Source organism: Pagrus major, chromosome 21 (assembly GCF_040436345.1).
Source record: "Pagrus major chromosome 21, Pma_NU_1.0".
Lineage (NCBI taxonomy): Eukaryota > Metazoa > Chordata > Actinopteri > Spariformes > Sparidae > Pagrus > Pagrus major.
Genome location: NC_133235.1, coordinates 4,558,530 through 4,583,621, shown reverse-complemented (window position 1 = coordinate 4,583,621; position 25,092 = coordinate 4,558,530). Strand labels below are relative to the sequence as shown.

Sequence of the window (25,092 nt, the reverse complement as noted above, 5' to 3'; positions counted from 1 at the left end):
GTCTGGTATAGTTTAATTTTGTGAAACAATTAGGAGTTACTTCAAATACCTAAAGTCTTGGTCAGAAGTGGTAGCCTAAAGGAGTGAAGATTGGTGAAATGACCACTCTTTGCAAAATGTCCACACTTACAAGGTAAGAAACCAAACTGGTTCTAACAAGGACAGAATTGCCACAACAAACACACATACACAAGCACACACAATCACACACACCTCTCCCACATGAGAAGCAGACAGTGTTTAGCCTGGAGGCTCTGCTCCACTGCATTACTCGCTTCAGAGGCTAACAAAGCAGAGAGCCATCTGGCCTTATCAGCCCCTTTAGACTGAGCAGAGGGACACGGTGCAGGCTGGACAGGACAGGCAGCACACATTATGCACCTGTATCACAGAGAGTGACCGGAGGAGAGACACATATAGAATGACAGAGAGGGGGGGGAGATAAAGGACAAAAGGAAGCAGCGTGAGTTTGAACATGAGTGGAGGGGACTGGCGTGAGAGAGGGAAAACAGCTGGAGGGACTGGAGGAATTCTGCCTCTGTGTTATAGTAATGGAGGCAGAGATTATCAGTCCCAGCCACAGACAAAAACTGAACGTTGTTTTCACTGGGTTTTTGATGGCAAAACCAATATTTCTGTGCCACTTTTGAATATAATCGGAAGGGACATATTGAGACATCTCTTCCCAGACCGCAGTATAATCCCAGCTTCAATCATTTTGAAGGAATGTCACAAAACTGGCTTCCACCAGCAGAAAACCAAAAGACCTCCAGCTGTACACATTCCACCACCCGCTGAAATTATAGCAGCCCATATAAGTGTAGTCAAGGAAATATATATTTCATTGAATTTTCCCCAGTAAAGTGTACTTGACATTATAAATGCAGCTTTCTTCTGCATGCCCTCGTCTCATTTTTCATTGTAATCCCTCACACACAGATACAGCAGAGAGGAAGGAAGAGAGGGCAGATAGGAGGAGGATATTTTTTATCTCCATTTGCTCGGAGAGACAGGCAAAGATCAGAAAGTAAGGGGAGGGAAGCTAAGCATACATATTAATGTTCAATGGATGTTTCTGCATTCAAGCTCTCAGTGATAGTGTGGCTAGTTTTTAACATCATTTAATTTGACCAAAATCAAATTAATCTAAGCCTTTTAGACCTGATTTACATTTAAAAAAGGCAACCACTTCAGCTTCTGCTACTAATATAAGAAAAAATACAATGCAATACAATGAAACATCATATTGGCAGAAAATGTCACAGAAGGCACGGATCCTGGGAGCAAATGTGATAAAATTGTATTAATTTGGTAGTACATTGCATTATATTACTATCACTTTATTATATTTTTACTTTTTGCCATGCCCTGGAGTAGGTATTAACCCTTTTACCAACAACTTTTTTTCCTTTTGTTTTGAAAACAACATTTGTCAGTCCATTAAAAAACAATTCAAACAAACCAGTTACTTTCCACAAGAAAACAAAGAAAAAGTCTACTCTTCTTTCAGAGGAACGCCCACTATATGTATCCACAGCAGATGTGAGAAAAATCCTGTTAAAATTAACATGAGTAAAGCTGCTTGGCCTGATAACACCCCTGTCCCTATACAAAAAACATATGCCAATCAGCTAGCTGATAGTATTACTGACATTCTTAACAGCCTCCATCATTCCTGTCATTTAGACTAGACACAGTAGTCTAAATGACTGATGAAGTGTTTGAGAAACTGGTTCCCCAGAACATCAAAAGCAACATTCCCAGTCAGCTGGTACCCTCACCAGTATGCTTTCAGAACCAATAGATCCACAGAGGACGCCATATCCACTGCCCTCCACTGAGTTTTCACACACCTTGAGAATAAGAACGGCTGCATCAGAATGTTGTTTGTTGACTTCAGCACAGCATCCAATACAATCTCACCTATGAAACTTGAGTGTAACACTCTGCAATTGCATATTGGGCTTCCTCACAAACAGAACCCTGACACTTTGGATTGGCAATGACATCTCCTCTACTTCAGTGCTCAACACTGGAGCCCCCTCCTGTTCACGCTGTTCACCCATGACTGCAATCCCAGACATGGAGAGAACTCACTTATGAAGCGTGTGGACAATACCACCGTCCATATCCAGAGGAAATTAAAAATCTTGCAGAGAACAATCTACTGCTCAACGTCGACAAAACCAATGAACTGATTGTTGTAAAAAAAACAAACAAAGGCACACAGCCCTATTTACATTAGTGGAGCTGAGGTGGAGCAGGTGAACAGTTGTAGGATCCTTGGAAATCAGCATCACAGAGAACCTATCATGGTCTTCACAGATCTACACTCTGGTAAATGAAGCTGAGAATAAATCTTAAGAAGGCTAAATTCTTTCAGCAGGTTTTGGTCAACTTTTACAGAAAATTAAAATTTTAATAATAATATAATACAATTATTCTGACTGCAAATATTATTAACTGGCATGGTTTCTGCACAGCCCAGGACAGGACAGCTCTACAGTGGGTGATTAAAATCATCCAAAACATCACTAGTACCATCTACAGAGCATCAGTGATATCAGTGAAGTGAGGTGTCTACCCTGAGCCCAGAGGATACTAAAAGACAACACCCACCCCAGCCATAGTTTTTTCCCTCTGCTGCCATTTGGCAAAAGATACAGAAGTATCCGCTGCTGTACCACCAGACTACAGAGCTGCTTCTTTCCTCAGGCTGTGAGATTCCTGAACTCTTCCTCAACACTCCACCATGAATAATTAGGGTTTTGGTTTTTTTTTTTTAGACTTGATTGGTATTTAGTTTTTGTTCTTGTTTATTTTTTGTAGGAACTACAACTAGTGTTGTTATACAACCTTGTGTTGTTTAATGGCAGTTAAATCACTCTTGAATATTGAAAGCAATGGTGTCACTTGTTTGGTGCATTTGCTAAACTAATTTTAATTTCAACTTCATGATCAACTTCCAATCCAAATGTATTTATAAAGCACATTTAAAAACAACAACAGGTGGCCAAAGTGCTGAACAGTCAGAAATGGCAGAGAAAACCATATGAACAAGAAAGGCAACCCTATACTGAATCAAAAGCCAAGGAATATAAATGAGTTTGAGATGTGATTTAAAAACAGGCAGTGTAGAGGCCAGCCTAACATGTAGAGGCAACTCATTCCAGAGTCTGGGAGCTGCAACCGCAAAAGCGCGATCTCCCCTGTGCTTCAACCTTGATCTGGGGACAGCCCAGAAAGCAACTGGTCAGTGGACCTGAGTGACCTTGATGGAGCATGTAGTTGTAAAAGGTCAGAGAGATAGGTTGGAGCTAGCCCATTCAATCATTTATAGGTAAGCAATAAAATCTTAAAATCAATCCTAAAACATACAGGAAGCCAGTCAAGGAGCCATACAGTAGTAATGCCCTTTATGTTGGTGCTGGCTTCAGATGTGTTAGTACAACACATCTGTATGGCTCCTTGCCACGATAATTACAGAATCACGTGCAACCGCAGTTCTATGCGTTATAGATATAACAACAGGAAGTATTCCCAACCAAAGAGTGTTTTATTATGAAAATTAACCGGATGTTATGTTGTTGTTTCGGTGTTTGACTTCCTATCTGCTCTGTGCTGAATTTGGCTGAATTGATGCGCCGAGCTCTGGCATCTGGCAGACATAGAAGCCTTGTGTAACTGTCTGTGAGACAGATTTCATTGTGTAAATTTATGTTTCACATGTTACAAAGATACAAAAATAGGTTTAAATTCATGACAATAAATAAGAGAATTAAAAAGGGTTTATGTTGTGTAAAAATGTAATGCTAAATGATTTCAGTTGTGATTTAAAAACCTTCATGTGAGGACATTTTATTTTGAAAGTGTATGGTCACATGACCCTGGTCTGTTCAGGTCTGTCAGTTTCATACCATGTTTTTGATACCCTGTGTTGGTTTATGAGGTTTTGTCATTTTGACAAAAAAAGTCATTCTCAAGTGGCATACCTGGCCTGTCAATTTCATTCTCAGTTGACATAGAGGCTGTTGTGGGAGTTGCTTAGAGTGGTAAACATTAAGACCATGGGCCCTATTTAGATGGTCCATACCGCATGGTCTAAAGCGCAGCGCGCTAGTGCATGTAGGGCATGTTCAAGTCCATTATGCTAGTTGAACGACGGATAATCTGGGCGCAATGGTGCGGAAGGGTTGTTTTTAGACTCTGAAATAGTCATGGATGTGTTTATGGGCGGAAGATAAATTGAACCAATCCAAGTGTCAACTCCCATTCCCTTTAAGAGTCAGGTGCATCAGGGCCTGGCACATATTACTCTTCTTCAGTGAGGGTACATGTATGCGGTCCTCGGCTGTTGGACCCCTGCCCCGCCCTTTCACAATCATTTGTTCCATCAACAACACTGCTGTATGCAACTCTACTGATACACCTTTTTTCTCCAAGTGAGAAATGATCACAGTTTGCATAATTTGGTTGAATGTCGAAAAGTTAAACTGAGGAATTGCTAAAACTACTTAGTTGCATGGCATGATTTGAACAAAGGTTGACAATTTCTCGTCAGCAAAGCTGAACAACTCTATATAATGAGCTGCGCACGTACAGTATTGTCCTGTCATTCATGAGCAAGGGTAGAGGGACTGCATTTGACCCGACCTACCAGTAGGCGATTTGAGGGGGGATGCCATCCCCCTTGTCAGCAAAATTACCAAAAAGCATCCCCCTTGTTAACCTGCCATCACTCTCCATCCCCTAGTAGCAGAAAGTGTGTTACAAATCACAAGCAGCCGCGATTGACGGCGCACAGTGGAGTCAAGCCGTGCACGGCTGCTTTGCGTTCCGGCTGCCTGGTCGATTTTTGACGGCAGCCGCAACAAGCTGCACAGAGCAGATCGCGCCGGCAGGAAGTCACAGGAACGGCATAGAGCATCCGGACAATTTTCAAAATAAAACACCCTGTGCAGACTCCCGATTGTATGAAAACGAAAAATGACCAGATCAACAAAATCTGAGCAAGTCAACAAAATCGGGCAGACAAAAGGCTCGGCTTCTGAAACGTTCCCACTGGGTTCTCTTTATACATTCATGGTATGATGCCATGCGGAGGGCTGAACAAAACCTGTAGCAGACGCGACGTCATAGAGCAGCTTCCAGTGGATTCCCAGCACGTCTCTTGTGTAGAGGAGCACAACAAGTTTGCTTGTTCTAAAACTAAAATGTGACTTTTTGTAAGTGTTTTTAGTGTGCCTGTTCAGAACATGGTGGCTTATGTTATGTTGGTAATTGTCATGTTTGTGCTGGTTTATAGTTCAACCATTAGTGAGGTAGCTGTTACATTTCCTGACACCAGCTGTTTTATCCCCCATTGAAGCGCACTCTGCCGGACAAACTATGTTATTATACCAATTTTAAATTACCCCAAGTATGTTTTTCTCCATTATAGTTTTTAAATATAAGGTTTTCATATCGATGCATATCGGACAATATATACACCGATACCGATATATCTGTGAGAGGCCGATAAATCGGTTGGGCTCTACTATTTTGCACAATGTTCATTTTGTGTCCTTCAAGGAATTTAGATGGTAAAAAATTCCAAGGGGTCATGTGGGTCATGTAACTTAAAATGACCCTGCTTGTAGTGAATTGTGAGAAACATGAGAAAACCCTGCCTGAATAAACTCAGTCCACTGCATACAATTTAAAGGTGTATTTACTCATTACTTTAATACAGTTATAAAAAGACAATTGTAGTAGGGAGAGAAGGAAGATAACTGGATAAAATGGAATTGTAGAATTAGAAATGCCACAGTTATGGTTAAGGCGTCCTGCAACAATGTCCTTTGGGAGGTTTACATAGGTGTGTCGGGGCAGGGTGGTGCTCCAATTGGGCCATCCCCCCTGTTAAAAATTAACAAATCACCTACTGCGACCTACTCACTCGAAATAAGTATGCTAAGAGTTATAGCATAGGAACAGAAACAGCAACTGTGTTTGGAACCTGAGCCAACAAAGTATTAACCTATATTAATTTAAAATGTGACATGTCCAGGCTTTGCGCACAAAGTCAATTCACAGTGGGAAAAACATTATGACAGAGGTTACGGTGCACAGCAGCAACTTGGAATAAACAATCAGCCCACCTACTCAGAAAGTGTCCTGTGCCAGACTTCATGGTGATAAATATGGAGACTCATTTCCATCAGTTAAAGAAATGATAAAATGATTGTCATAGTTATGAGAGAAAAAGCCATAAGCATTTGATAAAAGATATAAATAATGATATAAAAAGTCAGTTAAATAAAAGTCATTATTATGAGACAGAAAGTCAAAATTATTAAATATAAATTAAAAATTATGAGATTAAAAAGTCATAATCATGAAAAAAAAATCTAAATTGAGATAATTATTATATATATTGATGTTTTATGTCAACATTAAACTCATAATTTGATCTTTTTAACTCATAATTATTACTTTTTATCTCATATTTAAGACTTTTTACCCAATAAATTGGGTACAGCACATAATTTTTTAAATTTTTCTTATCAAGGCTAAGTTTTTGTCCTCAACAATTCTTTGTCTTTAACTGGTGGAAATGGGCTCCCATAGGAAGGATCATATCAGGGCAATAAATAAATCATGTATGAGAGAAATCAGTCTCTTGTGGGTCATTGTGCTGCTAAAGATTGTTGAAATAACAAAATGCTCTCATTCAATTCAATTCAATTTAAAATACTTTATTTGCCCCCGGGGGGCAATTTAAGGTACGTGGGAGTAGTTGTACATATACAGTAGTTGTCATGCCTTTTTATGGCTGTTCCTTCTCGTAGGCCTATGCATGACCTTAGTATTTATCAAATCCTGGCTACAGCCCTGTATATAAGAAAATGTCCCACCTTAAAAGATGCTGGTAGTCTTTGTGAATAACTTTTTTTCCCCCAGTTAAAAGCTAGCGAACATTTACTAGTAAGGATGAAGGCAGCAAAACATCCTTTAATTTTCTGGAACAGCTAAAAAGGTAAACGTTACTGTGTCTTAGGTGCTCCGGTACTTAAATAATTAGCACCCTGATTAAGACGACTGAAGAAACATACTAGTTTACCGGTTGTTATCTCTGACTAAACAATAAAATGTAGAGATGAGTTCATCTAATCAACATTTTTGTGACATTTTTCTGTCTCTACTTTTCACTTCTGGAAGATGACATCCCTATTCTTTATTCCACCTACAAATTTCTGATTAGAAGTGCTTTTTTAACTGGGTAAATGGCCATCTTTGAGCATTATACCTAAATGATTCAGTGATTAAAAAAAAAATAAATAAAAAATTGGAGATGCTTGCAGCAACTCAGAGGTCTTGCACCTGGCTAGTGGGGTCTTACATCTTTAGAATGAATTTAGGTTACAAGCTTCCCTAAAACAAATAGTGCATAACAGATTTACCCTACAGTATAATTAATAATAGATGTCATCCAACATTATTTCCAATATCTCATACTGGAGGCAGAATAATTATATCTCCATCATACACACATGGAAAGGATCTGAATTTTAGGAGTAGTGAGAGAAAAACAGCAATGGTCAATTACATTAGGCTGAGCAGTTTGATCTTTCATACTGTACTGTCCATGATGCACCTGAGCTCATGGAACCATATGCCACTCAGGGGACAGGACCACAGTGCTGAGTTGTAAAGAAGAACTTTCATTAATGAAAAGAGATGGCTAGCTATCTTTGTACAACAAACAGCTTGCCACTTCAGCTTATTTGTAGTCAGAGAGACTGTTAACTGCACAGTAACATAAAGAGTCCCACTTGGCGTTGAATGAGGACCACTACACAAAGTGCTGTCAACCAATGTTGCTCACTCACTTACAATTCGTCACAGTTTAGCTGCTAGTTCTATGTACCAAACAGAGAGCCTGTATATTCGCTTCCAACACGTCTAATTCTCTAACCTTTGGGATGTTTCTTAATCTATTGAAGCATTTTGTGATGTTACAGTGTTCCCAGGTCACAGCAGTTAACATGGTAAGTAAAATATTAACACTGATGGAACCTTTTTCTTCAGGCAGCACAAAAGCCACTATGTAGACATGCTACAGTTTCTAACTGTGTCTGTCTGGAGTTTTGTGCTGAGAAAACAGCTGCTTGCTGCCATGCCAGGGATCTTCATACTGAATCTTTAAAGTCTGTCTGCTGACATGTCAACAGCAGTCGCCATTTGATTTACAATGGACAATGGAGTTCCCTGTTTGCTGTATTGCACATTAGTTTGACAAAAAATTGAAGGCTATTATTGATAAGAGTTGGAAAAGATACAGGAAAGTCTGCTGCTGCAGCACCAGACTACAGGCTACTTTTTCCTTCATTCTGTAAGACTCTCCACACTCCAACATAAAAAAAAAGTTTTATTTTTACGACTTAATTATCATTATTATTAATTATTATTCCATTTATATAATTTCTGTGTTAAGAGGAGCATGAAGGAACTACAAAGTACATTTTGTTATACAACCTTGTGTTGTAAAATGCTAATGCATTAATCTTGTAATTTATCTTAGAAGAGTGGGACAGAAAGAGAAAAGAAAGTGAGGGATTTAAGACTGAAAGGATCTCCCTCTATACACACACACATCCACACAGCCGTTTTGTAAGTCTGAATGTTTGGCTTTCATCCTGCAATTCTCTCCACTTCAGAAAGTCCAAGGTTGGCCATCCTTTTCTCTCCTGATAATTCATGTGCTCATACAAGCATGAAGGCACAGAACCAGCGCCTCCTTTCCAAGGCCACCAGAGAGCTGCACAGAAAGGAAATTACTGTATAATATCAGCACAGCACAGATAAGAGCAAGAAAGAATGGGTGTTTGATGCAGCTTATGACAACAATATTCATGGGGTGATTTTTTGTTTTATACAGACAAAGAAACACTGAGGCTATGCACCTGCTTGAGTCTTGTCTATTTGTGACCCCCTATTTAATAACCTAATGAGAGAAACAAGGGGACACAACATAAAACAAGATGAAAACAAAGAGATGGAAGACAGAGGGAAAGAAACATAGGTTTTTTTTTCTTTTTAATTCTTTCTCACACACACTTCATATTTTGTTCAATTCTTCTCTTGTGATGCTCTTTCAAATGTATGAACATAAATCTTATTAAAAGATAGAACAGTTATATTAAAAAAAGATGCCTGTAACACTCAATGGGTCACAAAGATGCATTTTCCTGGTTCCTGTTTTGATTCCTGGTCAGGACAGGGCCTGTCTGTGTGGAGTTGCATGGCTGTCACTGATCCTAATACTTACAATGGGTTAAATGCAGAGAACAGATTTTACTAATAAGTAATATGTATGAGCCTGTACCCGTTTCACTCATATGTCAATGGTATCCACTTTAAATATAGTACTTCAGGGTTCTAAAAGAGAGAGTGACTGGGACATTTGCTAAAAGCAATGCACAGTTTTGTTGTGGCTGCCTACTTTTGGCAATTGGTATTTAAACTTTCAATGTGCTATGTGAGAATTTTCACTTCACTAAAATGTTGAGGCTCAATGGGGTTGGAGTTAAATTCCTAATTCGCTTTTAGTTATCCATGATGAAATGATCTGTACCTTTCCAGTGGTGCTATAACATTTTCACAAATTAGGTGGAGGGTGTTTTTTGTTCACTTAGTTAAAGGGAAGGTCCAAAAAAAGTGTTAATAACTCCAGGGAAGGTCTTGTTTCTTTGAAAACATCAGGTTCAGCCTCTCCCCACACCAATATTCTGTGAGAGTCCCTTAAACATATTACAAAAAAACGATAAGTCTCTCCCCCTTCTCCCTATCTTTTTAAATACATTTCTCTCCCACTATTACAAGTTCCTGCCCCTGTTTTTTACTTCAGTTTTTCTCTTCTTCTCCCTCTCTTCTTGTTCTCCTTTCTCCCTCGTCTCCCCTCCCCTCTTACTGATGTCAGGTAAATTCTAGCAAACATGTTGTGTTCGGCTCCCACCTGCCTGCACCACTAAGTTCATCTGTCAACCGACTGAGATGCTCCGCAACATGTTAAACAAGCCTTTAGCATTCAGCTGCTGGCATCTGAGACACACTGGCTGCTGAGTGTGTTGCCAAAGCCTTGAATTCATTTCCTGTGTGTGTGTGTGTGTGTGTGTGTGTGTAGTACAAAGGGGGAACTGTCATGCAAATCATATTGAAGATGAAGGGCAGGTGGAGACCTATGTTGGATTATAAACCTGCCATGGGCAAGAATCTAGTCTAACAATCCACCTGTCCTCCCACAAAATGTGTCTGTAACAGAAAGGAACAGGCCATCTTTAAAACATTCAGTCACCACAGATCCCATCTGTTTGTACAAAATACATTCTAACATCTATTCTAACATCTAGTCTAATGTTTTGCAATGTCTACTAAGAGAAGCTATATGCTTTTTGGTCAGCACTATCAAAATTGATCAAAAGTTTTCTTCTTCTACAAATTGTAGTCTACATGTCTATGTACACAAGAATGTATGCTGTGCGTTGGCTTGCATACAGGGGGCTCGGATACATTGCATCTTTATCTTCAATTAATTGTAGAAAGAGGTAAAACTTTACTTGCCATCTGAGATGAAAACATGTCATTAAGTTGCCCTATGCCTTCTTATAAGTCGGTTGCACACAGCTCCGACATACAGCCAAGGGACATACATATAACAACATAATATTATGTTTTAATTCTATCTTGCCAGATTATAGGATTGTTGCTACACATGACTGTAGTGATGCACAATAAATGTTGGCCCAATAGGAAATTTATATTATAAAAATTATATATTATATTTATATTATCATATAGCTATATATCTTAATTCTTAAATTATAGTTGATATATTGAGCCAGTATGAAGTCAAATTGCTTTCATTGTAGGTGGCAGCATTGTCTTCAATCTGTCAATAAGCATAGAAAAGAAAAGGAGCAAGCACAGCGGACTAGAGTGAAAAACACAACAAATCTCATTGGAGCTATAGAAAATTAAATCATCCATCTTTGCTCAATACATCTAAGTCTTACAGAGCCCCCTCAGGGTCACGACAAGAACTTTTTTTTAGAAATACCTCTGTGTTTCCTCACAATACTTCTGCATTCCTTCGCAATATTTTTTTCCTTGCGGTCTTCATGAGCCGCCTCATTATGTATCAGAAACACAACCTCTTCGGCCTCTCCCCTGGTCTTCTGCTGCTCCTTTCAGGTGCACTCATCCTCCTGCACCGCTCTTCACTCAGCCTGTCTGCTATACCTAAGGTTAAGCAGGTAAGAGCAAACAGGCTGGGTGGCGGGGCAGCGGGAGGACAGTTCACCGGCTTCGCAATGACTCACAAAACTCTACATGTAATGTATACAGCAGATGGCTATAAATATGTCCTTTCATTTGTTAGCTTTCTGTGTTCAGCAACCTTCTAAATTCAACTGTCTGGACATTAAAGTTCTGTATTGCCACTTCATTAATCCAACCACCTGGATTAATCTGCTGCCAGTCTGAGCACCCTGCAACATGTTAAACAGCCTGTTAGCATTCAGCTGCTAGCTGCTGGAACACACGCACACACACAAACACACACACACACTGTGGCTGCAGAAAAGATGTACAGGCATAAAGAAAAGAAGGTCTAAACAAAAGCTTAAAGACAGATACAAGTAGGAAGCAGCTAATACCTGCTGTCTGGAATCATGCAGAGCTACTTGTATTTAAACAGAAAAGATTACTGGAAATAAAGCTCACATGACAATAAATTGCAAAGCCAGCGGATACAGCCCTGATCCACCAATGTACCTGTGTATGTTTGAGAGGTAATCTGACTTCCTGAGTGCTTACAGGCATGGTCATGGTCATGACCTTGCCTAGCATGGGTCTCTGTAGACCACCTAGATGAGGACATTAACTGTGTCTGACTTTGCTCTGGACTCCTAATAGATCCTCTCTACTTCTACAAAAGAGAGCAAATCACAAAATCCCTCTGGGTGGGAAGCATTCCTCTGCTGGCAGGGAGGCAGGATAGCAAAGACATTAATGGGAGGAGGGTGAGGAAAGAGCAGAAGGAGATTGCAGGAATGGTACATTAGAAAACACAGTGGAGGAGGGGAGGTATGTTTGTAGGGGAGAGAAGGGAGGACAGTTGGTGCTGTGCCCATTCAGTCTGAGGTTTTTATTATCTAACCTCCCACCAGGGAGAATATCCAGCCTAAAATAGTTTAACACTGTTCAAAACACCCATGATCCTCGTATTTCTGGGTGCATTGTATTGTCTGGTGTGGTATTTTTCTCATTCCTGTGGATGACTGATAAATTATGGATAAGACATTTCCAGCACAGCTGCAGTAATTAATTCAGACACAGTCTTTAAAACGTCAACAAACCATAATACTAAGTTTCAATCTTTGTAGTTCTTGTTTAAACAAGTTGTGCCCTCTGCCAGGCTCTAAGATCAGGATTTTATCAGTACTGGTCCTGCTTATCAGTGTATACCTCCCCATGATTAATTATCACTAACTTGCTGCTTCTGGTAGAAATAATGAAAAAAAAATATATTTTTTGCAGATATAAACTACAATCATACAGTAAATATATATATATATATATATATATATATATATATATATATATATATATATATATATATATATAAATGAGGAACATACCAGGAAGCTAAGCTATGGATAACTTCAGGAGCTCCAACAACTTTATAGACGGGGAGATTAAGGTTATAGGTGAAATAATGCTCCCTGTATAAGAGCAGCACAGGTCTAATAACATTAACAATGGCTATGTTGTATTCAAGAAAGCCACGACAGTGTGACAGTGAGCCAGCATGAACAATACCAGGGCCCTGAATCTGAATCAGCAAAATGGAATTCAGCCATCATTCATTTTGTTATTTACACCTGTGCTGCTGTCACATGTCACAGTGTCCTCTGCAAAAAGGACCCATCATTTTCTATGCATGTATGCATGTAACGTATGTAATCATATGTGGCATATATATGTAATCATATGTGACTTGACATGTCACTATGACAATTGGTGTGGGAGCCATTTTCTGATGTCCTTAAGTCAGGGGACCACACTGCTGCAACAGAGGAATAGTGGTATATTGTGCACCGGTAATCATCTTTTTGAACTGAAAGCATTTCTGGTTCAAGCAACAGACCTGTTGAACTTCAGGTGAAGAACTGTATCGGTCAAATTCATGCTGAGTACAACGTAGTAAAACTTTGCTCCCTGCATTTCACCCATCCCTGTGGACAAGTGGGTAGCCAACGTACTGTGCCTGGGGACCAGGGAATATAACAGGGCCTTTGTCAGGTGCACTGACAGGACAATTAACCTAATGTACATATAATGTGTTTGATGATGTTGGAAACCAGTGTACAGGGACAACATGCAAACTCCTCAAAGAAAGGCCCTGCCACAGCTGGGAATTAAACCCAAGACCTTCTTGCTGTGCGTCAACAGTACTAATCAATGAGCCTTTACAGTTAAACTCAATGACTAGGTGTGCCATCCCTTTCCAACAGCAGCAAGGGATCCAGACTCTGCCTGCTACATTTTTACATCTGGTGGTAATGTTTGTGGAATCTTTTACTCTGTCCCTCAAGGTCTAGGGTGTTGGAGATTTGCGATTCTAGCAGTAACAACATCTGACTAGCTTTAATCTCTGATGTGATATGATGACTTCGTTATCAGTTTGGTACAACTCTCAAGTTGCCTTTTGTAAAAGGCTCAGCAAGATATCTACATCAGTCTGGATGCTGTGGCTGGGTATACCTCTCTGAAAGATGCAAATGATTTGGTGCTGTTTACATTTACAAAAACAGTGAATGGTTTCCTTGATCTTTTGCAGCCATGAACTGACTTCTGGTCAATGACTTTTACTCCTTCCCAGCTGATTCTTTGACAGATTTGGGTTTGGTCGTCCCCTTGTAGTGCTCCCAACAATGACTACATGTGTTGTAATTTCACACTTCAGTCCTCTCAGTATTTAGGGTCTACAAGCACATATCTTACCCAAATCTTACCAGGTCCCTACAGGTACTGACCGGCTGAGCCCAGGTCAGACAATCATTTGGACATAATGTCCGGGTTTAGGTCAGGTTTGGTCTCATCAGTTGATATATGATATATACATACAAAACATATGTGTATGTTAGCCTCAGTTACTACTTTCTTGGACTTGGTTGAGTTCTGACAGAAACATGCGGCCTGAGCTGCACACTAATTCTTATCATCCAATAATGGAACCTTGAAGGCCTGTGGGTAAATGCCCAAAAATGCAAAGACATAGATCTTGCATAGTTGGTGCCCAAGACCAACCATTCACCAGACTTCCACTTCCCTTGTTCTGATTGTGACCCAGGTGTCATCCACATATCTGAAGCAATGGCTAGGAGCATTTCCTGTGAAGGTGATCACGGCTCTGCTCTCATCTTCTTCCATGTAGAGGTTGGCCACCATTGGGGACACCCAAGTCCCATGGCACTGCCAATAACTAGACTTACTTTTGGGCTGTATTATTGTGAAATGTCTTTTTATATAGGAAACACACAAATGAACACACACACATGTATATATAGGCCTCACCAGTAGTGTGGCTTGTGTAGTGGACCTAAGGCTATTCCTCTATCCAGACTATGGCTAATGTCCAATTGCAGGAAAATAAATTCGAGGATTTAAGACTCACATATCAATGTTATCATCAAAGTTACTGTTATGCTCAAATCTTTACAGAGACCTGGCTACATCACAGCATCTCAGATCAGACTATTGCTGTCGCACCTGACACATATCTGCACTCTACTGAGTGCACTCTTCTTGTTGCTGCCTCTTACATTCCAACAGATGCAAATAAAAAAAAATGCAGGAACTGTATCAGTTCATCTGGAGTCACACGAAAAAAAAAAAACTGGATGGTATTTTTACAGTAGCTGGTGATTGTAATCAACAGACCTCAAAACAATTTTACCTAAATTCTACCAGCGTGTCTAGTAGGCTTGGGTGATTGGACGAATATATCGCCAATCGCCCATCGGCTGAGTCCATCATCGTTGGTTTCATTTTTGGCGATTTTTTGGGCGGTTTTTGTCATTTTATTTTGCTTAATTAATGGTCTGCCTCCACAGTATTCAACACGGTACATATAGTTCATAAATCCGTGTATCATTCGTTCATTTGTTTTTCAAAATAAAACCAAAAATAAAAAAACGAAAAACGACTCCTATTCTCAGTTTTTGTTTCCAAAACCAAAATGAAAAAAACGGATAACGACTCGTTTTTTCGATTTCCGATTTTGTGCTCACATGAAAAATGGAAAAATTGGATAATGGTCGTTATCCGTTTTTGACCAGACCATTGCTATCAGGTTGCTATGGACTCCTCTCCAATCCGTGTATCATTCGTTCATTCGTTTTTCAAAATAAAACCAAAAATAAGAAAACGAAAAAACAATTCCTTTTCTCAGTATTCGTTTCCTAAACTAAAATGAAAAAACGGATAACGACTCGTTTTTTTCAGTTTTCGATTTTATGCTCAAATGAATAATGGAAAAAACGGATAACGAGCGTTTCCCGTTTCATGTTTTATCCCATTTTGATCTGAAAAAAGTTCAATGAGCCGGAAGCGGAAGTGACCGTCTCTGTCTCTGTACTGCGAGGGCGCGCAAAACAAAAATAATGGCAGGACTTGAGGATCATGCAGATATAATTGGACAGCTTTTTGAGGATGGTAAAACGCATGCCGAGATTTCTACCACGCTCTGGTAACGTCAGAGAATTGACTGGCTCTGCTAACGTTAGCTTTGCTCCAGGCCACTTCCGGGTGACGGTAATTTCCGGTGTAGGTACCAAATGCTTGCAACATGAAACGGGAAACGCTCGTTATCCGTTTTTTCCATTATTCATTTGAGCATAAAATCGAAAACTGAAAAAAACGAGTCGTTATCCGTTTTTTCATTTTAGTTTAGGAAACGAATACTGAGAAAAGGAATTGTTTTTTCGTTTTCTTATTTTTGGTTTTATTTTGAAAAACGAATGAACGAATGATACACGGATTCTCTCCGCCCAGAGACTGGCCCTACTCTTCCCCTGATTGGCTATTACCTGCTGTCGGTCGTGGGTTTGATTGGTTAGCATGACTGTCAGGATTGGAGCCCATCAGAGGCTGGGGAAGACACAGAGCAGACAGCAAAATAAACCAACGTAGCTAGTATCATGGCCGGACTGGAGGATCATTGTGACATTATCGGACAGCTTTTTGAGGATGGCAAAACGCATGCAGAGATTTCCACCGCGCTGCAGCAGTTAGGTGTTCAGAGATGCTCGGAAATGTCAGTGAGAAGATTCTGTGCTCAACACCAACTCAGGCGAAAAAGACTCCTGTCAGATGCAGAACTAGAAACGGCGATTCAATCCTATCATCAGTAGATGAGGTAAGTGTTCACATTTTTAACATTGACAAACATATGATATTCATATTCATTATTTTATGGAAATAGTTTTATTTTGTTCACACTTGAAGCGCAGTTTAATGCTGCATTCATGTGGTGTCGGAAGATCTGAGTTCCCAAGTTGGCAAGTCGTTGTGTTCATTGTGTTCATGTGTCTATAAAGTCGTAATGTGGGAAAAACATGGATGCTACAGAAGAAGATGAGTTATATTTTAATGCTCACACACGTACATACAAACCTGTGCCTTTGAAGTAAGGCCTTGTTTACGTAGAGGTCCAGCTAAGTAGCATGTTTAATAAATAAACATGTCAGGGAAAGCAATATTCTAGTGGTTATAGGGAATGTAGAGGTGCAACAACGGACAAAATCACTAATATGAACTGGAAACAATCGTCAATCTGTTGTTTATACATCTGAGCATTAAAATTTTAGATTTTTTCCGACATCACATGAATGCAACATCCCCCCTCTTTTTTTTTTTTCTCCGCCACATACACAACTGCCGAATATATCGGCAACCGCCGGTTGATGGGCTGACGGTGGCTGGTTGGACATTTTTAACATATCGCCCAACCCTAGTGCCTAGCTCTAACCAAGGCAAAGAAATACCCTGGACCATGACAACATGAACATATCTAGCAGCTGCAAAGCCCTTCCACGTCCCCATTTTGATCTATCAGACCACATTTCCCTGCTTCTGCAACCTTGTACTAGTACCCCCAGAGATAAAAATGTGTCATCAATGTGGAAAGAGGAAGCTACACCAGCCCTAAAAGACTGTTTTAAGTGCACAGACTAGCACAAGTTCAGAGATGTTGCTACCCAGGAGAACCACATCAATCTTGAGGAATATACATCTTCAGTGACATCATACATCAGCAGGTGTGTTGATGATGTTGTGAACGCAAAGACAGTTAGATGATTCCCAAACCAGAAGGCAAAAGCAAGACTGAAAGCTGGTATTCAGGAGGGAAGGCAGTGATTGGATGGAGACCTCAACACCAACAGTAAAAAAAAATGTGGCAAGCAATCCAAAACATCATAGGCTACAAAAGCAGGAGTGCCTACATCATACATTACATTGCCAGATGAGCTGAACACATTTTATCTCACTTTGACCTCCTCAACAAAGTGTCCAGCTGTAAAGTCTATTCCACCTCCAGAGGTTTGGCTACTGTCAGTGCCCTCAGTGGATGTAAGAAAAAATCCGGCCGAGAGCATTTGAGTAAAGCTGTTGGGCCGGGTTGTTAACTAAAAACATGTGCCAATAGTCAGTGTTATTACCGACACAGAAAAAAAAGTCTGTGGTGTTTAGTCTAAATGACTCCAACCCTGTGGCACAACCCCATTTTGATGAAGTGTTTTGAGAAACTGGTTCTCCAACACATGTAAGCCAACATCCAAGCCAGCCCAGACCCTCACCAGTTCGCATTCAGAGCCAACAGATCCTCCACTCAGTCCTCATACACCTTGAAAGTAAGAATGATGTTTGTTGATCTCAGCTCAGCATTCAATACAATCTCCCCCATGAATCTGATTGGAAATCTTAACACTCTTGGGTTGAGAACCACAATCCCTCACCCCAGGGCTGTGTGCTCAGCGCCTTCCTGTCACACTGTAAACCCATGACTGCACTCCCAGACATCGAGAGAACTGTATTGTGAAGTATGTGGACAACACTTTCATCATCAACTGGAGGCAAAGACACACACCCCTGTCTACATCAGTGAAGCTTAGGTGGATCAGGTGAATTGTTTTAGGTTTAGGAATTAGCATCACAAAGAAACTTTCATGGACATCTCACATCTCAACCATGGTAAAGAAAGCTTAAAATGACAGTATTTTAAAATCCCAATCCAGGTTCTTGTTAACTTTTACAAAGGAGCAATAGAAAGCATCCTGACTGGAAACATCATGAAGTGGCATGGTTCATGCATGGCCCAGGACATGAAGACTGTGCAGTGGGTCCTGAAAAGCGCACAGAACATCATTGGTACCAATCTACCACAGTTAGTGATATCGGTGAGGTGAGATGTCTACAAAGAGCCCAAAGGATACTAAAACACACCAAGCACCAGCTATAGTATGCTCACCCTGCTGCTGTCTAGCAAGGAATACAGAAACATCTACTACTGTGCCACCAGACTATGGAGCAGCTTCTGTCCTCATCCTGTGAGACTCAATTAATCTTCTGCAAGTCATTACAAAACAGCTTGGTTTTATGACTTATTATTTATTTATCTATTTGTATTATTTCGGTTTTGTGAGTAGCATAATGCGACTACAACTAGCATTTCGTTATGCAAGCCTCTTTTCTGTCTCCAGTTAATTCCATTCACAATGAATATTCTTTGAAAAGCACTCTCACTTGAGATACTTTTTAATATTCCCTGTACACTGTCAGCCTTTTCTCTTGTGTCTTTAATGGACACAGTATCATGTCTGAGAAAGCTTTTTCTTTGGGAGAGACATACAGACTGGGGGAAAGGGAAAGAGAAATACAGGGACAAAGAGCTGTACCAGGGAAGAAAATAGCTTTTTTTATACTGAGCCTTTTCTGAAGTTCTCTTTTGACATGTCAACAGCAGTAGCCATTTGATTTACAATTTGCATTTAGCTGAGTGATGCAGTATTGGAAATCATTTTTGCATTTTAAAAAAAATAATTTTGAATAAAATTCAAGGGCTATTATGATAAGAGTAGGGAAAGATGCACATTTAATTTTGAATTAAAAGATGTACAAAGCAATGCCCCATTGTGTTGAAAACTACAGTCCTGTTAGACTGTCTGGCATATAATTCAATTTGAGATAAATGAACGTGGCAGAGCATAAGGTATTACACATGTAAAACCATTATATTGAGCAGTAAAACAAAACAAAACAAACAAGAATAACATCTGAGCTATATATTACAATAAAAACTCAAAGTAGGGTGCAAAACATAAATTGTGCTCAATGCTCCCACTGCCGACTGGAGGCTGTGTTGCTTTAATACTGTAAATTCCTATATAAGAGCAGTGGACCAGGGACATTGTGGTTCATGCTCATTGACCCCAAGGTCACTAGGGAGTTGTAGTTGAAACAGAATTTATGAAGACATAAGACTCTCAAATGTAACTGCATTACCACCTCATTGCTGACAAAATGCACAGAAATAAAACGTGTGCCCAGTGCTTTAGTTTTTAAAGAAAAGTAATATTTTCCTTCAATCCTAAAATCAGGCTTTATACAAGTAAACAAATACTAGCAAAGGTTCCTGATAATGATTGAATATACAAAGTAAGCAACCTGCAGTGCACCTGCTCTTTCAACAAAAGTAGTGGAGCAGATGGAGGCTTTCGTTTGAAGGGCCTCCCCCACCTGTGACACTCATCCCCTAAAAGATTGGGCTCCACTGCTGAAAGCATCTCACAGAAAACTCACCACCTGCATCATTAAACACTATCTGGAAAGCTTCTTCATTACAGTTTCCATACACATTTAATGGATTCAGACAACAAAGTAAAAACCTCAGTGCTTTCCTTGGCTTTCGGCATCATTAGCTTGTTTATAGCACTGCTTGTGCCAGGTGATCCCTAGCTACCTTTCTGATTGAACTTTCCCTGGGAGACAGTTAAAATATCCTTTAAGTGAACACAGAGGCAGTTTTTTTTTTACCTGTTTTGGGGTCAACAGAGAAATAGGGCTGCCCATCCAGGATGCTGTAAACTATCTTGGCACTGTTTCCGTAGGTTGGGTCATCTGCATCTGAGGCTGTCACCTGGAAAACTGATGTTCCTGCACAGAGAGGGGAACAAACAGAAAGCGATCAGATAGTGATCAGCCACAGCGCTGACAACCATAAAAAAACTTTAGGTGTCAAAGAATTTTAAGTGGTTACATCTTTAATTTTTTAATGAATTTAACTCATGGGTAATCAAGTTATTTCTAGTTAGTATAGTTTATAGCTTAAAAAAAATTAGGAGGCAGAGTCTCATGTGGCCATTTTGATCCGTGGACCATGCTAAATCTGACATCGCCACCTTTGTTACTGAGACTTAGAGACTTGTTACCAAAACTCCAGCAAAAAAACATACTGGGGCACCAAGTCCCAAGTGTTTTTTACATTTTAAAACAACCCTTACCCTAACCCTTCAGTTCAGTTTGTTTTGAAAAATGCTACAACGCTGTTTTGCTGTTAAGCTCCAGAAATGTTTTGTGGACTACGAAACTTCACCTGATTTTCCATCAACATGAGGGGAGAAGATTATGACTGAATTTTCATTTTTGGGTGACCTTACATGGATGTAACTGGATCTAATCAGTGAAAATCATATTACCACTTTTCATGGCATGCCCAAAATATCATACTTAGGTCATTTGAAGAGCAATCTCCATGACATCTAAACTCCATCTGCTGATGAAGATCATTACCATGCACTTATAAATCCCTGGAAAAAGTTGGTAAATTTACCTTGAGTTGAAATTCTTTTGTTCAACACATTTCCTTCCTGTGCACATAACCTAAATCTGTATTTTCATTTCTCTACATAAAATTATGGCTTCCATTAAATTCCACTTTAATTTTTAACTGTGTCTCTGGCCCTAGTATTAAATCCTACCAAAAGTCCTCCCGAACACATTAAATCATAGTAAGCCCAGACACTAAAAATAATGTTGCTGTCTCTGCTGATGCACTAGCCTCTGATTAGAATCTGAAATGAAAACTAAGCCACAATCTGTTCTCTTTAGCGGAATGAAAATATCTTGTTTCTATTTAAATGTGACACTCCAAACTTCCCCCTGAATGCCTTCTATGAGCTGCAGTAAAACACAGTGTGTGCTGTCAGCAGTGCTCTTGTAAAGAGCCACAGCCCATTAGCCTGACCATGTAGCAGCAGACAGGAGAAGCCAAAGCTTTTATCCATCTCATTTATCATGGTGAACCTGCAGTGCATTTGTTCTTCAAGCAAAGACAGCGTAAACTGTTCAGCTCATGTCAAATTAAGCTTACTTGACTCTTTGAAAACCAAAAATATTTACATAAAACATGGGCTTTTTTAAAAATAAACTATGAACAATTTTGTTATTGTTGTGGAGGACCTAATGGGACATATTAATGAGACAGTTAACGAGGAGATACACTACATTCATGGATAGTGCCTACAGTTCTTACCGTTCATATATGATGAGTTAAAAGTAGGTCTACATGCTAACTCTAAATAGTATATAAAAGTAAGAAGTTATGTCTGCAGTTAGTGCCTATCCGCAAAAGCATGTTATTTTCCCTTGTTTGCCTCCAGATTTGCTTATTTTTATACGATGGATATTTATGGTATTAAATGCCAAGATGAAACATATTTGGACTCTTACTTAAATAAAGGTACAGTTATCATGGTAAATAAAAATACTTCATTACAATTGGAAGTCCTATATTTCAAGCAGGATTCATTTTACATAAAAGTATGTGAAATACTGAAGAAAATGTGTTATTACTTGTAATATTATTTGGTTTTCTTCCTGATGCAGGAACATGTAACCACTATTTTACTGTTGTATTGGTCATTTTAGCTTCTTTATATTTTGTTGGGTAGTTTAACCTACAACAGTGGATTACATTTAATACGTTGTATATGATTCGACTGTCATCTCTTGAGATACAAAGTGATTTGGGGCTAGTTAGTTAGCATGCTAACTTCAGTAGATATCTCTGCAGCACTATACATAGATGTCTTCTAGTCTAGTCTAGTCCTCTAATTATTTTCTTAATATTTCAGACCAGCTTGGCATCACGCTCTGCTGAATCCTGATAATGACCCATTTATTTGAATCAGGTGTGTTGGGGCAGGGAAAACTCTAAAACAGGAGCTAAAGCTGGAGCTATCCCCAGAAATATCTCTGTTTTTACTGTGCCTTAAAAACAGACAGCGAAGTGAAATACTACTTTGTTTGGCAAAAAAAGATGAGGTAGCAGAGCCTACTGGCTAATGTCTCGATCAGGTTGTACTTACTTTGGCCAAGGGGGGGCTGCTCGCTACAGCAGCATCATATCACTCTCATTCATTCTTCTACTTACTAGGCTACTTGCTTGCGCTATTTCATGAAAAAAATAAATAAAAAAATATGGGAAAACTCCAGATGCCAGAAATGCATCCGCAATATCACTAGAAATATATTTCAAGTCAGATAGAGCAGAGAGGAAGGAGAGGATGAAGATTCTATAGGAAGAAGAAGATATGATTACAGAGCCTGGAATTTTTTTTTTTCGTTTTTTGAGATAAAATACAAAACTGAGGAAGGCCTGGGAATCTGTTGAAGGAGAGAAGAGTGAGAAGAAAAAATGAAGACTAAAAAGAATGGCTATTCAGATTGGACAGGTTTGTCTGATCTGTGGTGTTTCTGTAATGTAGTTGTTTTCTGTCACAGTGTGCCTGTTAGTGGTGAAATTGTGTAACTAAATTTATTCCAGTATTGGCAGTAGGTGATTTGTTAATTTTTAACAGGGGGGATGGCCCAATGGGAGCACCACCCTGCCCCGACACACCTATGTACACCTCCCAAAGGACATTGTTGCAGGACGCCTTAACCATAACTGTGACATTTCTAATTCTACAACTCCATTTTATCCAGTTATCTTCCTTCTCTCCCTACTACAATTGTCTTTTTATAACTGTATTAAAGTAATGAGTAAATACACCTTTAAATTGTATGCAGTGGACTGAGTTTATTCAGGCAGGGTTTTCTCATGTTTCTCACAATTCACTACAAGCAGGGTCATTTTAAGTTACATGACCCCTTGGAATTTTTTACCATCTAAATTCCTTGAAGGACACAAAATGAACATTGTGCAAAATAGTAGAGCCCGACCGATTTATCGGCCTCTCACAGATATATTGGTATCGGTGTATATATTGTCCGATATGCATCAATATGAAAACCTTATATCATTAAAAACATTTATCATTTATCATTAAAAACTATAATGGAGAAAAACATACTTGGGGTAATTTAAAATTGGTATAATAACATAGTTTGTCCGGCAGAGTGCGCTTCAACGGGGGATAAAACAGCTGGTGTCAGGAAATGTAACAGCTACCTCACTAATGGTTAAACTATAAACCAGCACAAACATGACAATTACCAACATAACACAAGCCACCATGTTCTGAACAGGCACACTAAAAACACTTACAAAAAGTAACATTTTAGTTTTAGAACAAGCAAACTTGTTGTGCTCCTCTACAGGAGAGACGCTGGGAATCCACTGGAAGCTGCTCTATGACGTCGCGTCTGCTGCAGGTTTTGTTCCGCCCTCTGCACGACATCATACCATGAATGTATAAAGAGAACCCAGCGGGAACGTTTCAGAAGCCGAGCCTTTTGTCTGCCCGATTTTGTTGACTTGCTCAGATTTTGTTGATCTGGTCATTTTTCGTTTTCATACAATCGGGAGTCTGCACAGGGTGTTTTATTTTGAAAATTGACTGGATGCTCTATGTCGTTCCTGTGTCTCTGACTTCCTGCCGGCGCGATCTGCTCTGTGCAGCTTGTTGCGGCTTCCGTCAAAAATCGACCAGGCAGCCGGAACGCAAACTGTGCAAGGCTTGACTCCACTGTGCGCCGTCGATCGCGGCCGCTTGTGATTTATAACACACTTTCTGCTACTAGGGGATGGAGAGTGATGGCAGGTTAACAAGGGGGATGCTTTTTGGTAATTTTGCTGACAAGGGGGACGGCATCCCCCCTCAAATCGCCTACTGAGTATTGGACTTAAGTAAACATTTGAGCTACTTCTACTTTACCCGAGTACTTCCATTTTGTGCAACTTAAGTTACTTCACTACACCTCAGAGATTTTTTTTAACTTGTACTCCACTACATTTGTCTGAAAGCTTTAGTTAAGCTTGAGCTAAATAAATGTTGGAAAATGCATTATCTCAAAGCTGAAAACATACTGTTTTCTGACTTTATAGAGATACATGGTTCTCACAGGACAGTATGCTACAGATGTAATGATCTTATAGAATATGAGGCATTGCTGTAGATTAAACCAGCCAACAGTATACAGGAAAGTTACAATGAGCTCAACCTTAAACATCTACAGCAGTAAGAAGACACATCCACATTAATGCAGCAGTAATATTAATCCAAAAACAATCGATATAATAGCAAAACACTGACAGAGAACCTTTTACTGCAACATCAATAGTATCACATTTCATAGCCTACTTTAACTAAAACCTGCACCATACTTTTACTACAGCAGTCAACATTGTCCAAATACTTGAAACCAGAATTGTCCCCACATTTCATTTAAGCAAAGAACGACACCGAAGGCTTTTCTTGATGGAAAAAGATGTTTTTACACCACTCTCACCTGTCATAGTTTGATCTACCATTGTGCTTGGTTGGCAGCACTCTCTTGCTGTTGATCTGGTTAGTTGAAGTAGGTGATGTGTGACAGCAAATGATGGTTTGTTCAATCACCTGCCAAATATTTTTTGAAAAGGCCAGCCCTTTAACAAAAAGCATCCAGCAGCACCTTCCCAGATGGTTCTGTGTAACAAACCATCTGGGGTATCAGGTTAGCTAGCATGGTGTCAACATAACTACTTACGCTGTTGCACATTAG

At 39.6% G+C, this 25,092-nt stretch overlaps 1 protein-coding gene across 1 annotated transcript in view; it reads right to left on the bottom strand.

Annotated features, from left to right (window-relative positions):
- The window catches only part of LOC141016475 (cadherin-18-like), a 165,690-nt gene that overhangs the window by 74,628 nt on the left and 65,970 nt on the right, over window positions 1-25,092 (bottom strand). The window contains exon 3 of the mRNA XM_073490861.1: window positions 20,140-20,259. Within this exon, the coding sequence (XP_073346962.1) occupies window positions 20,140-20,259 (120 nt within the window). The remainder of the gene's footprint in view (window positions 1-20,139; window positions 20,260-25,092) is intronic.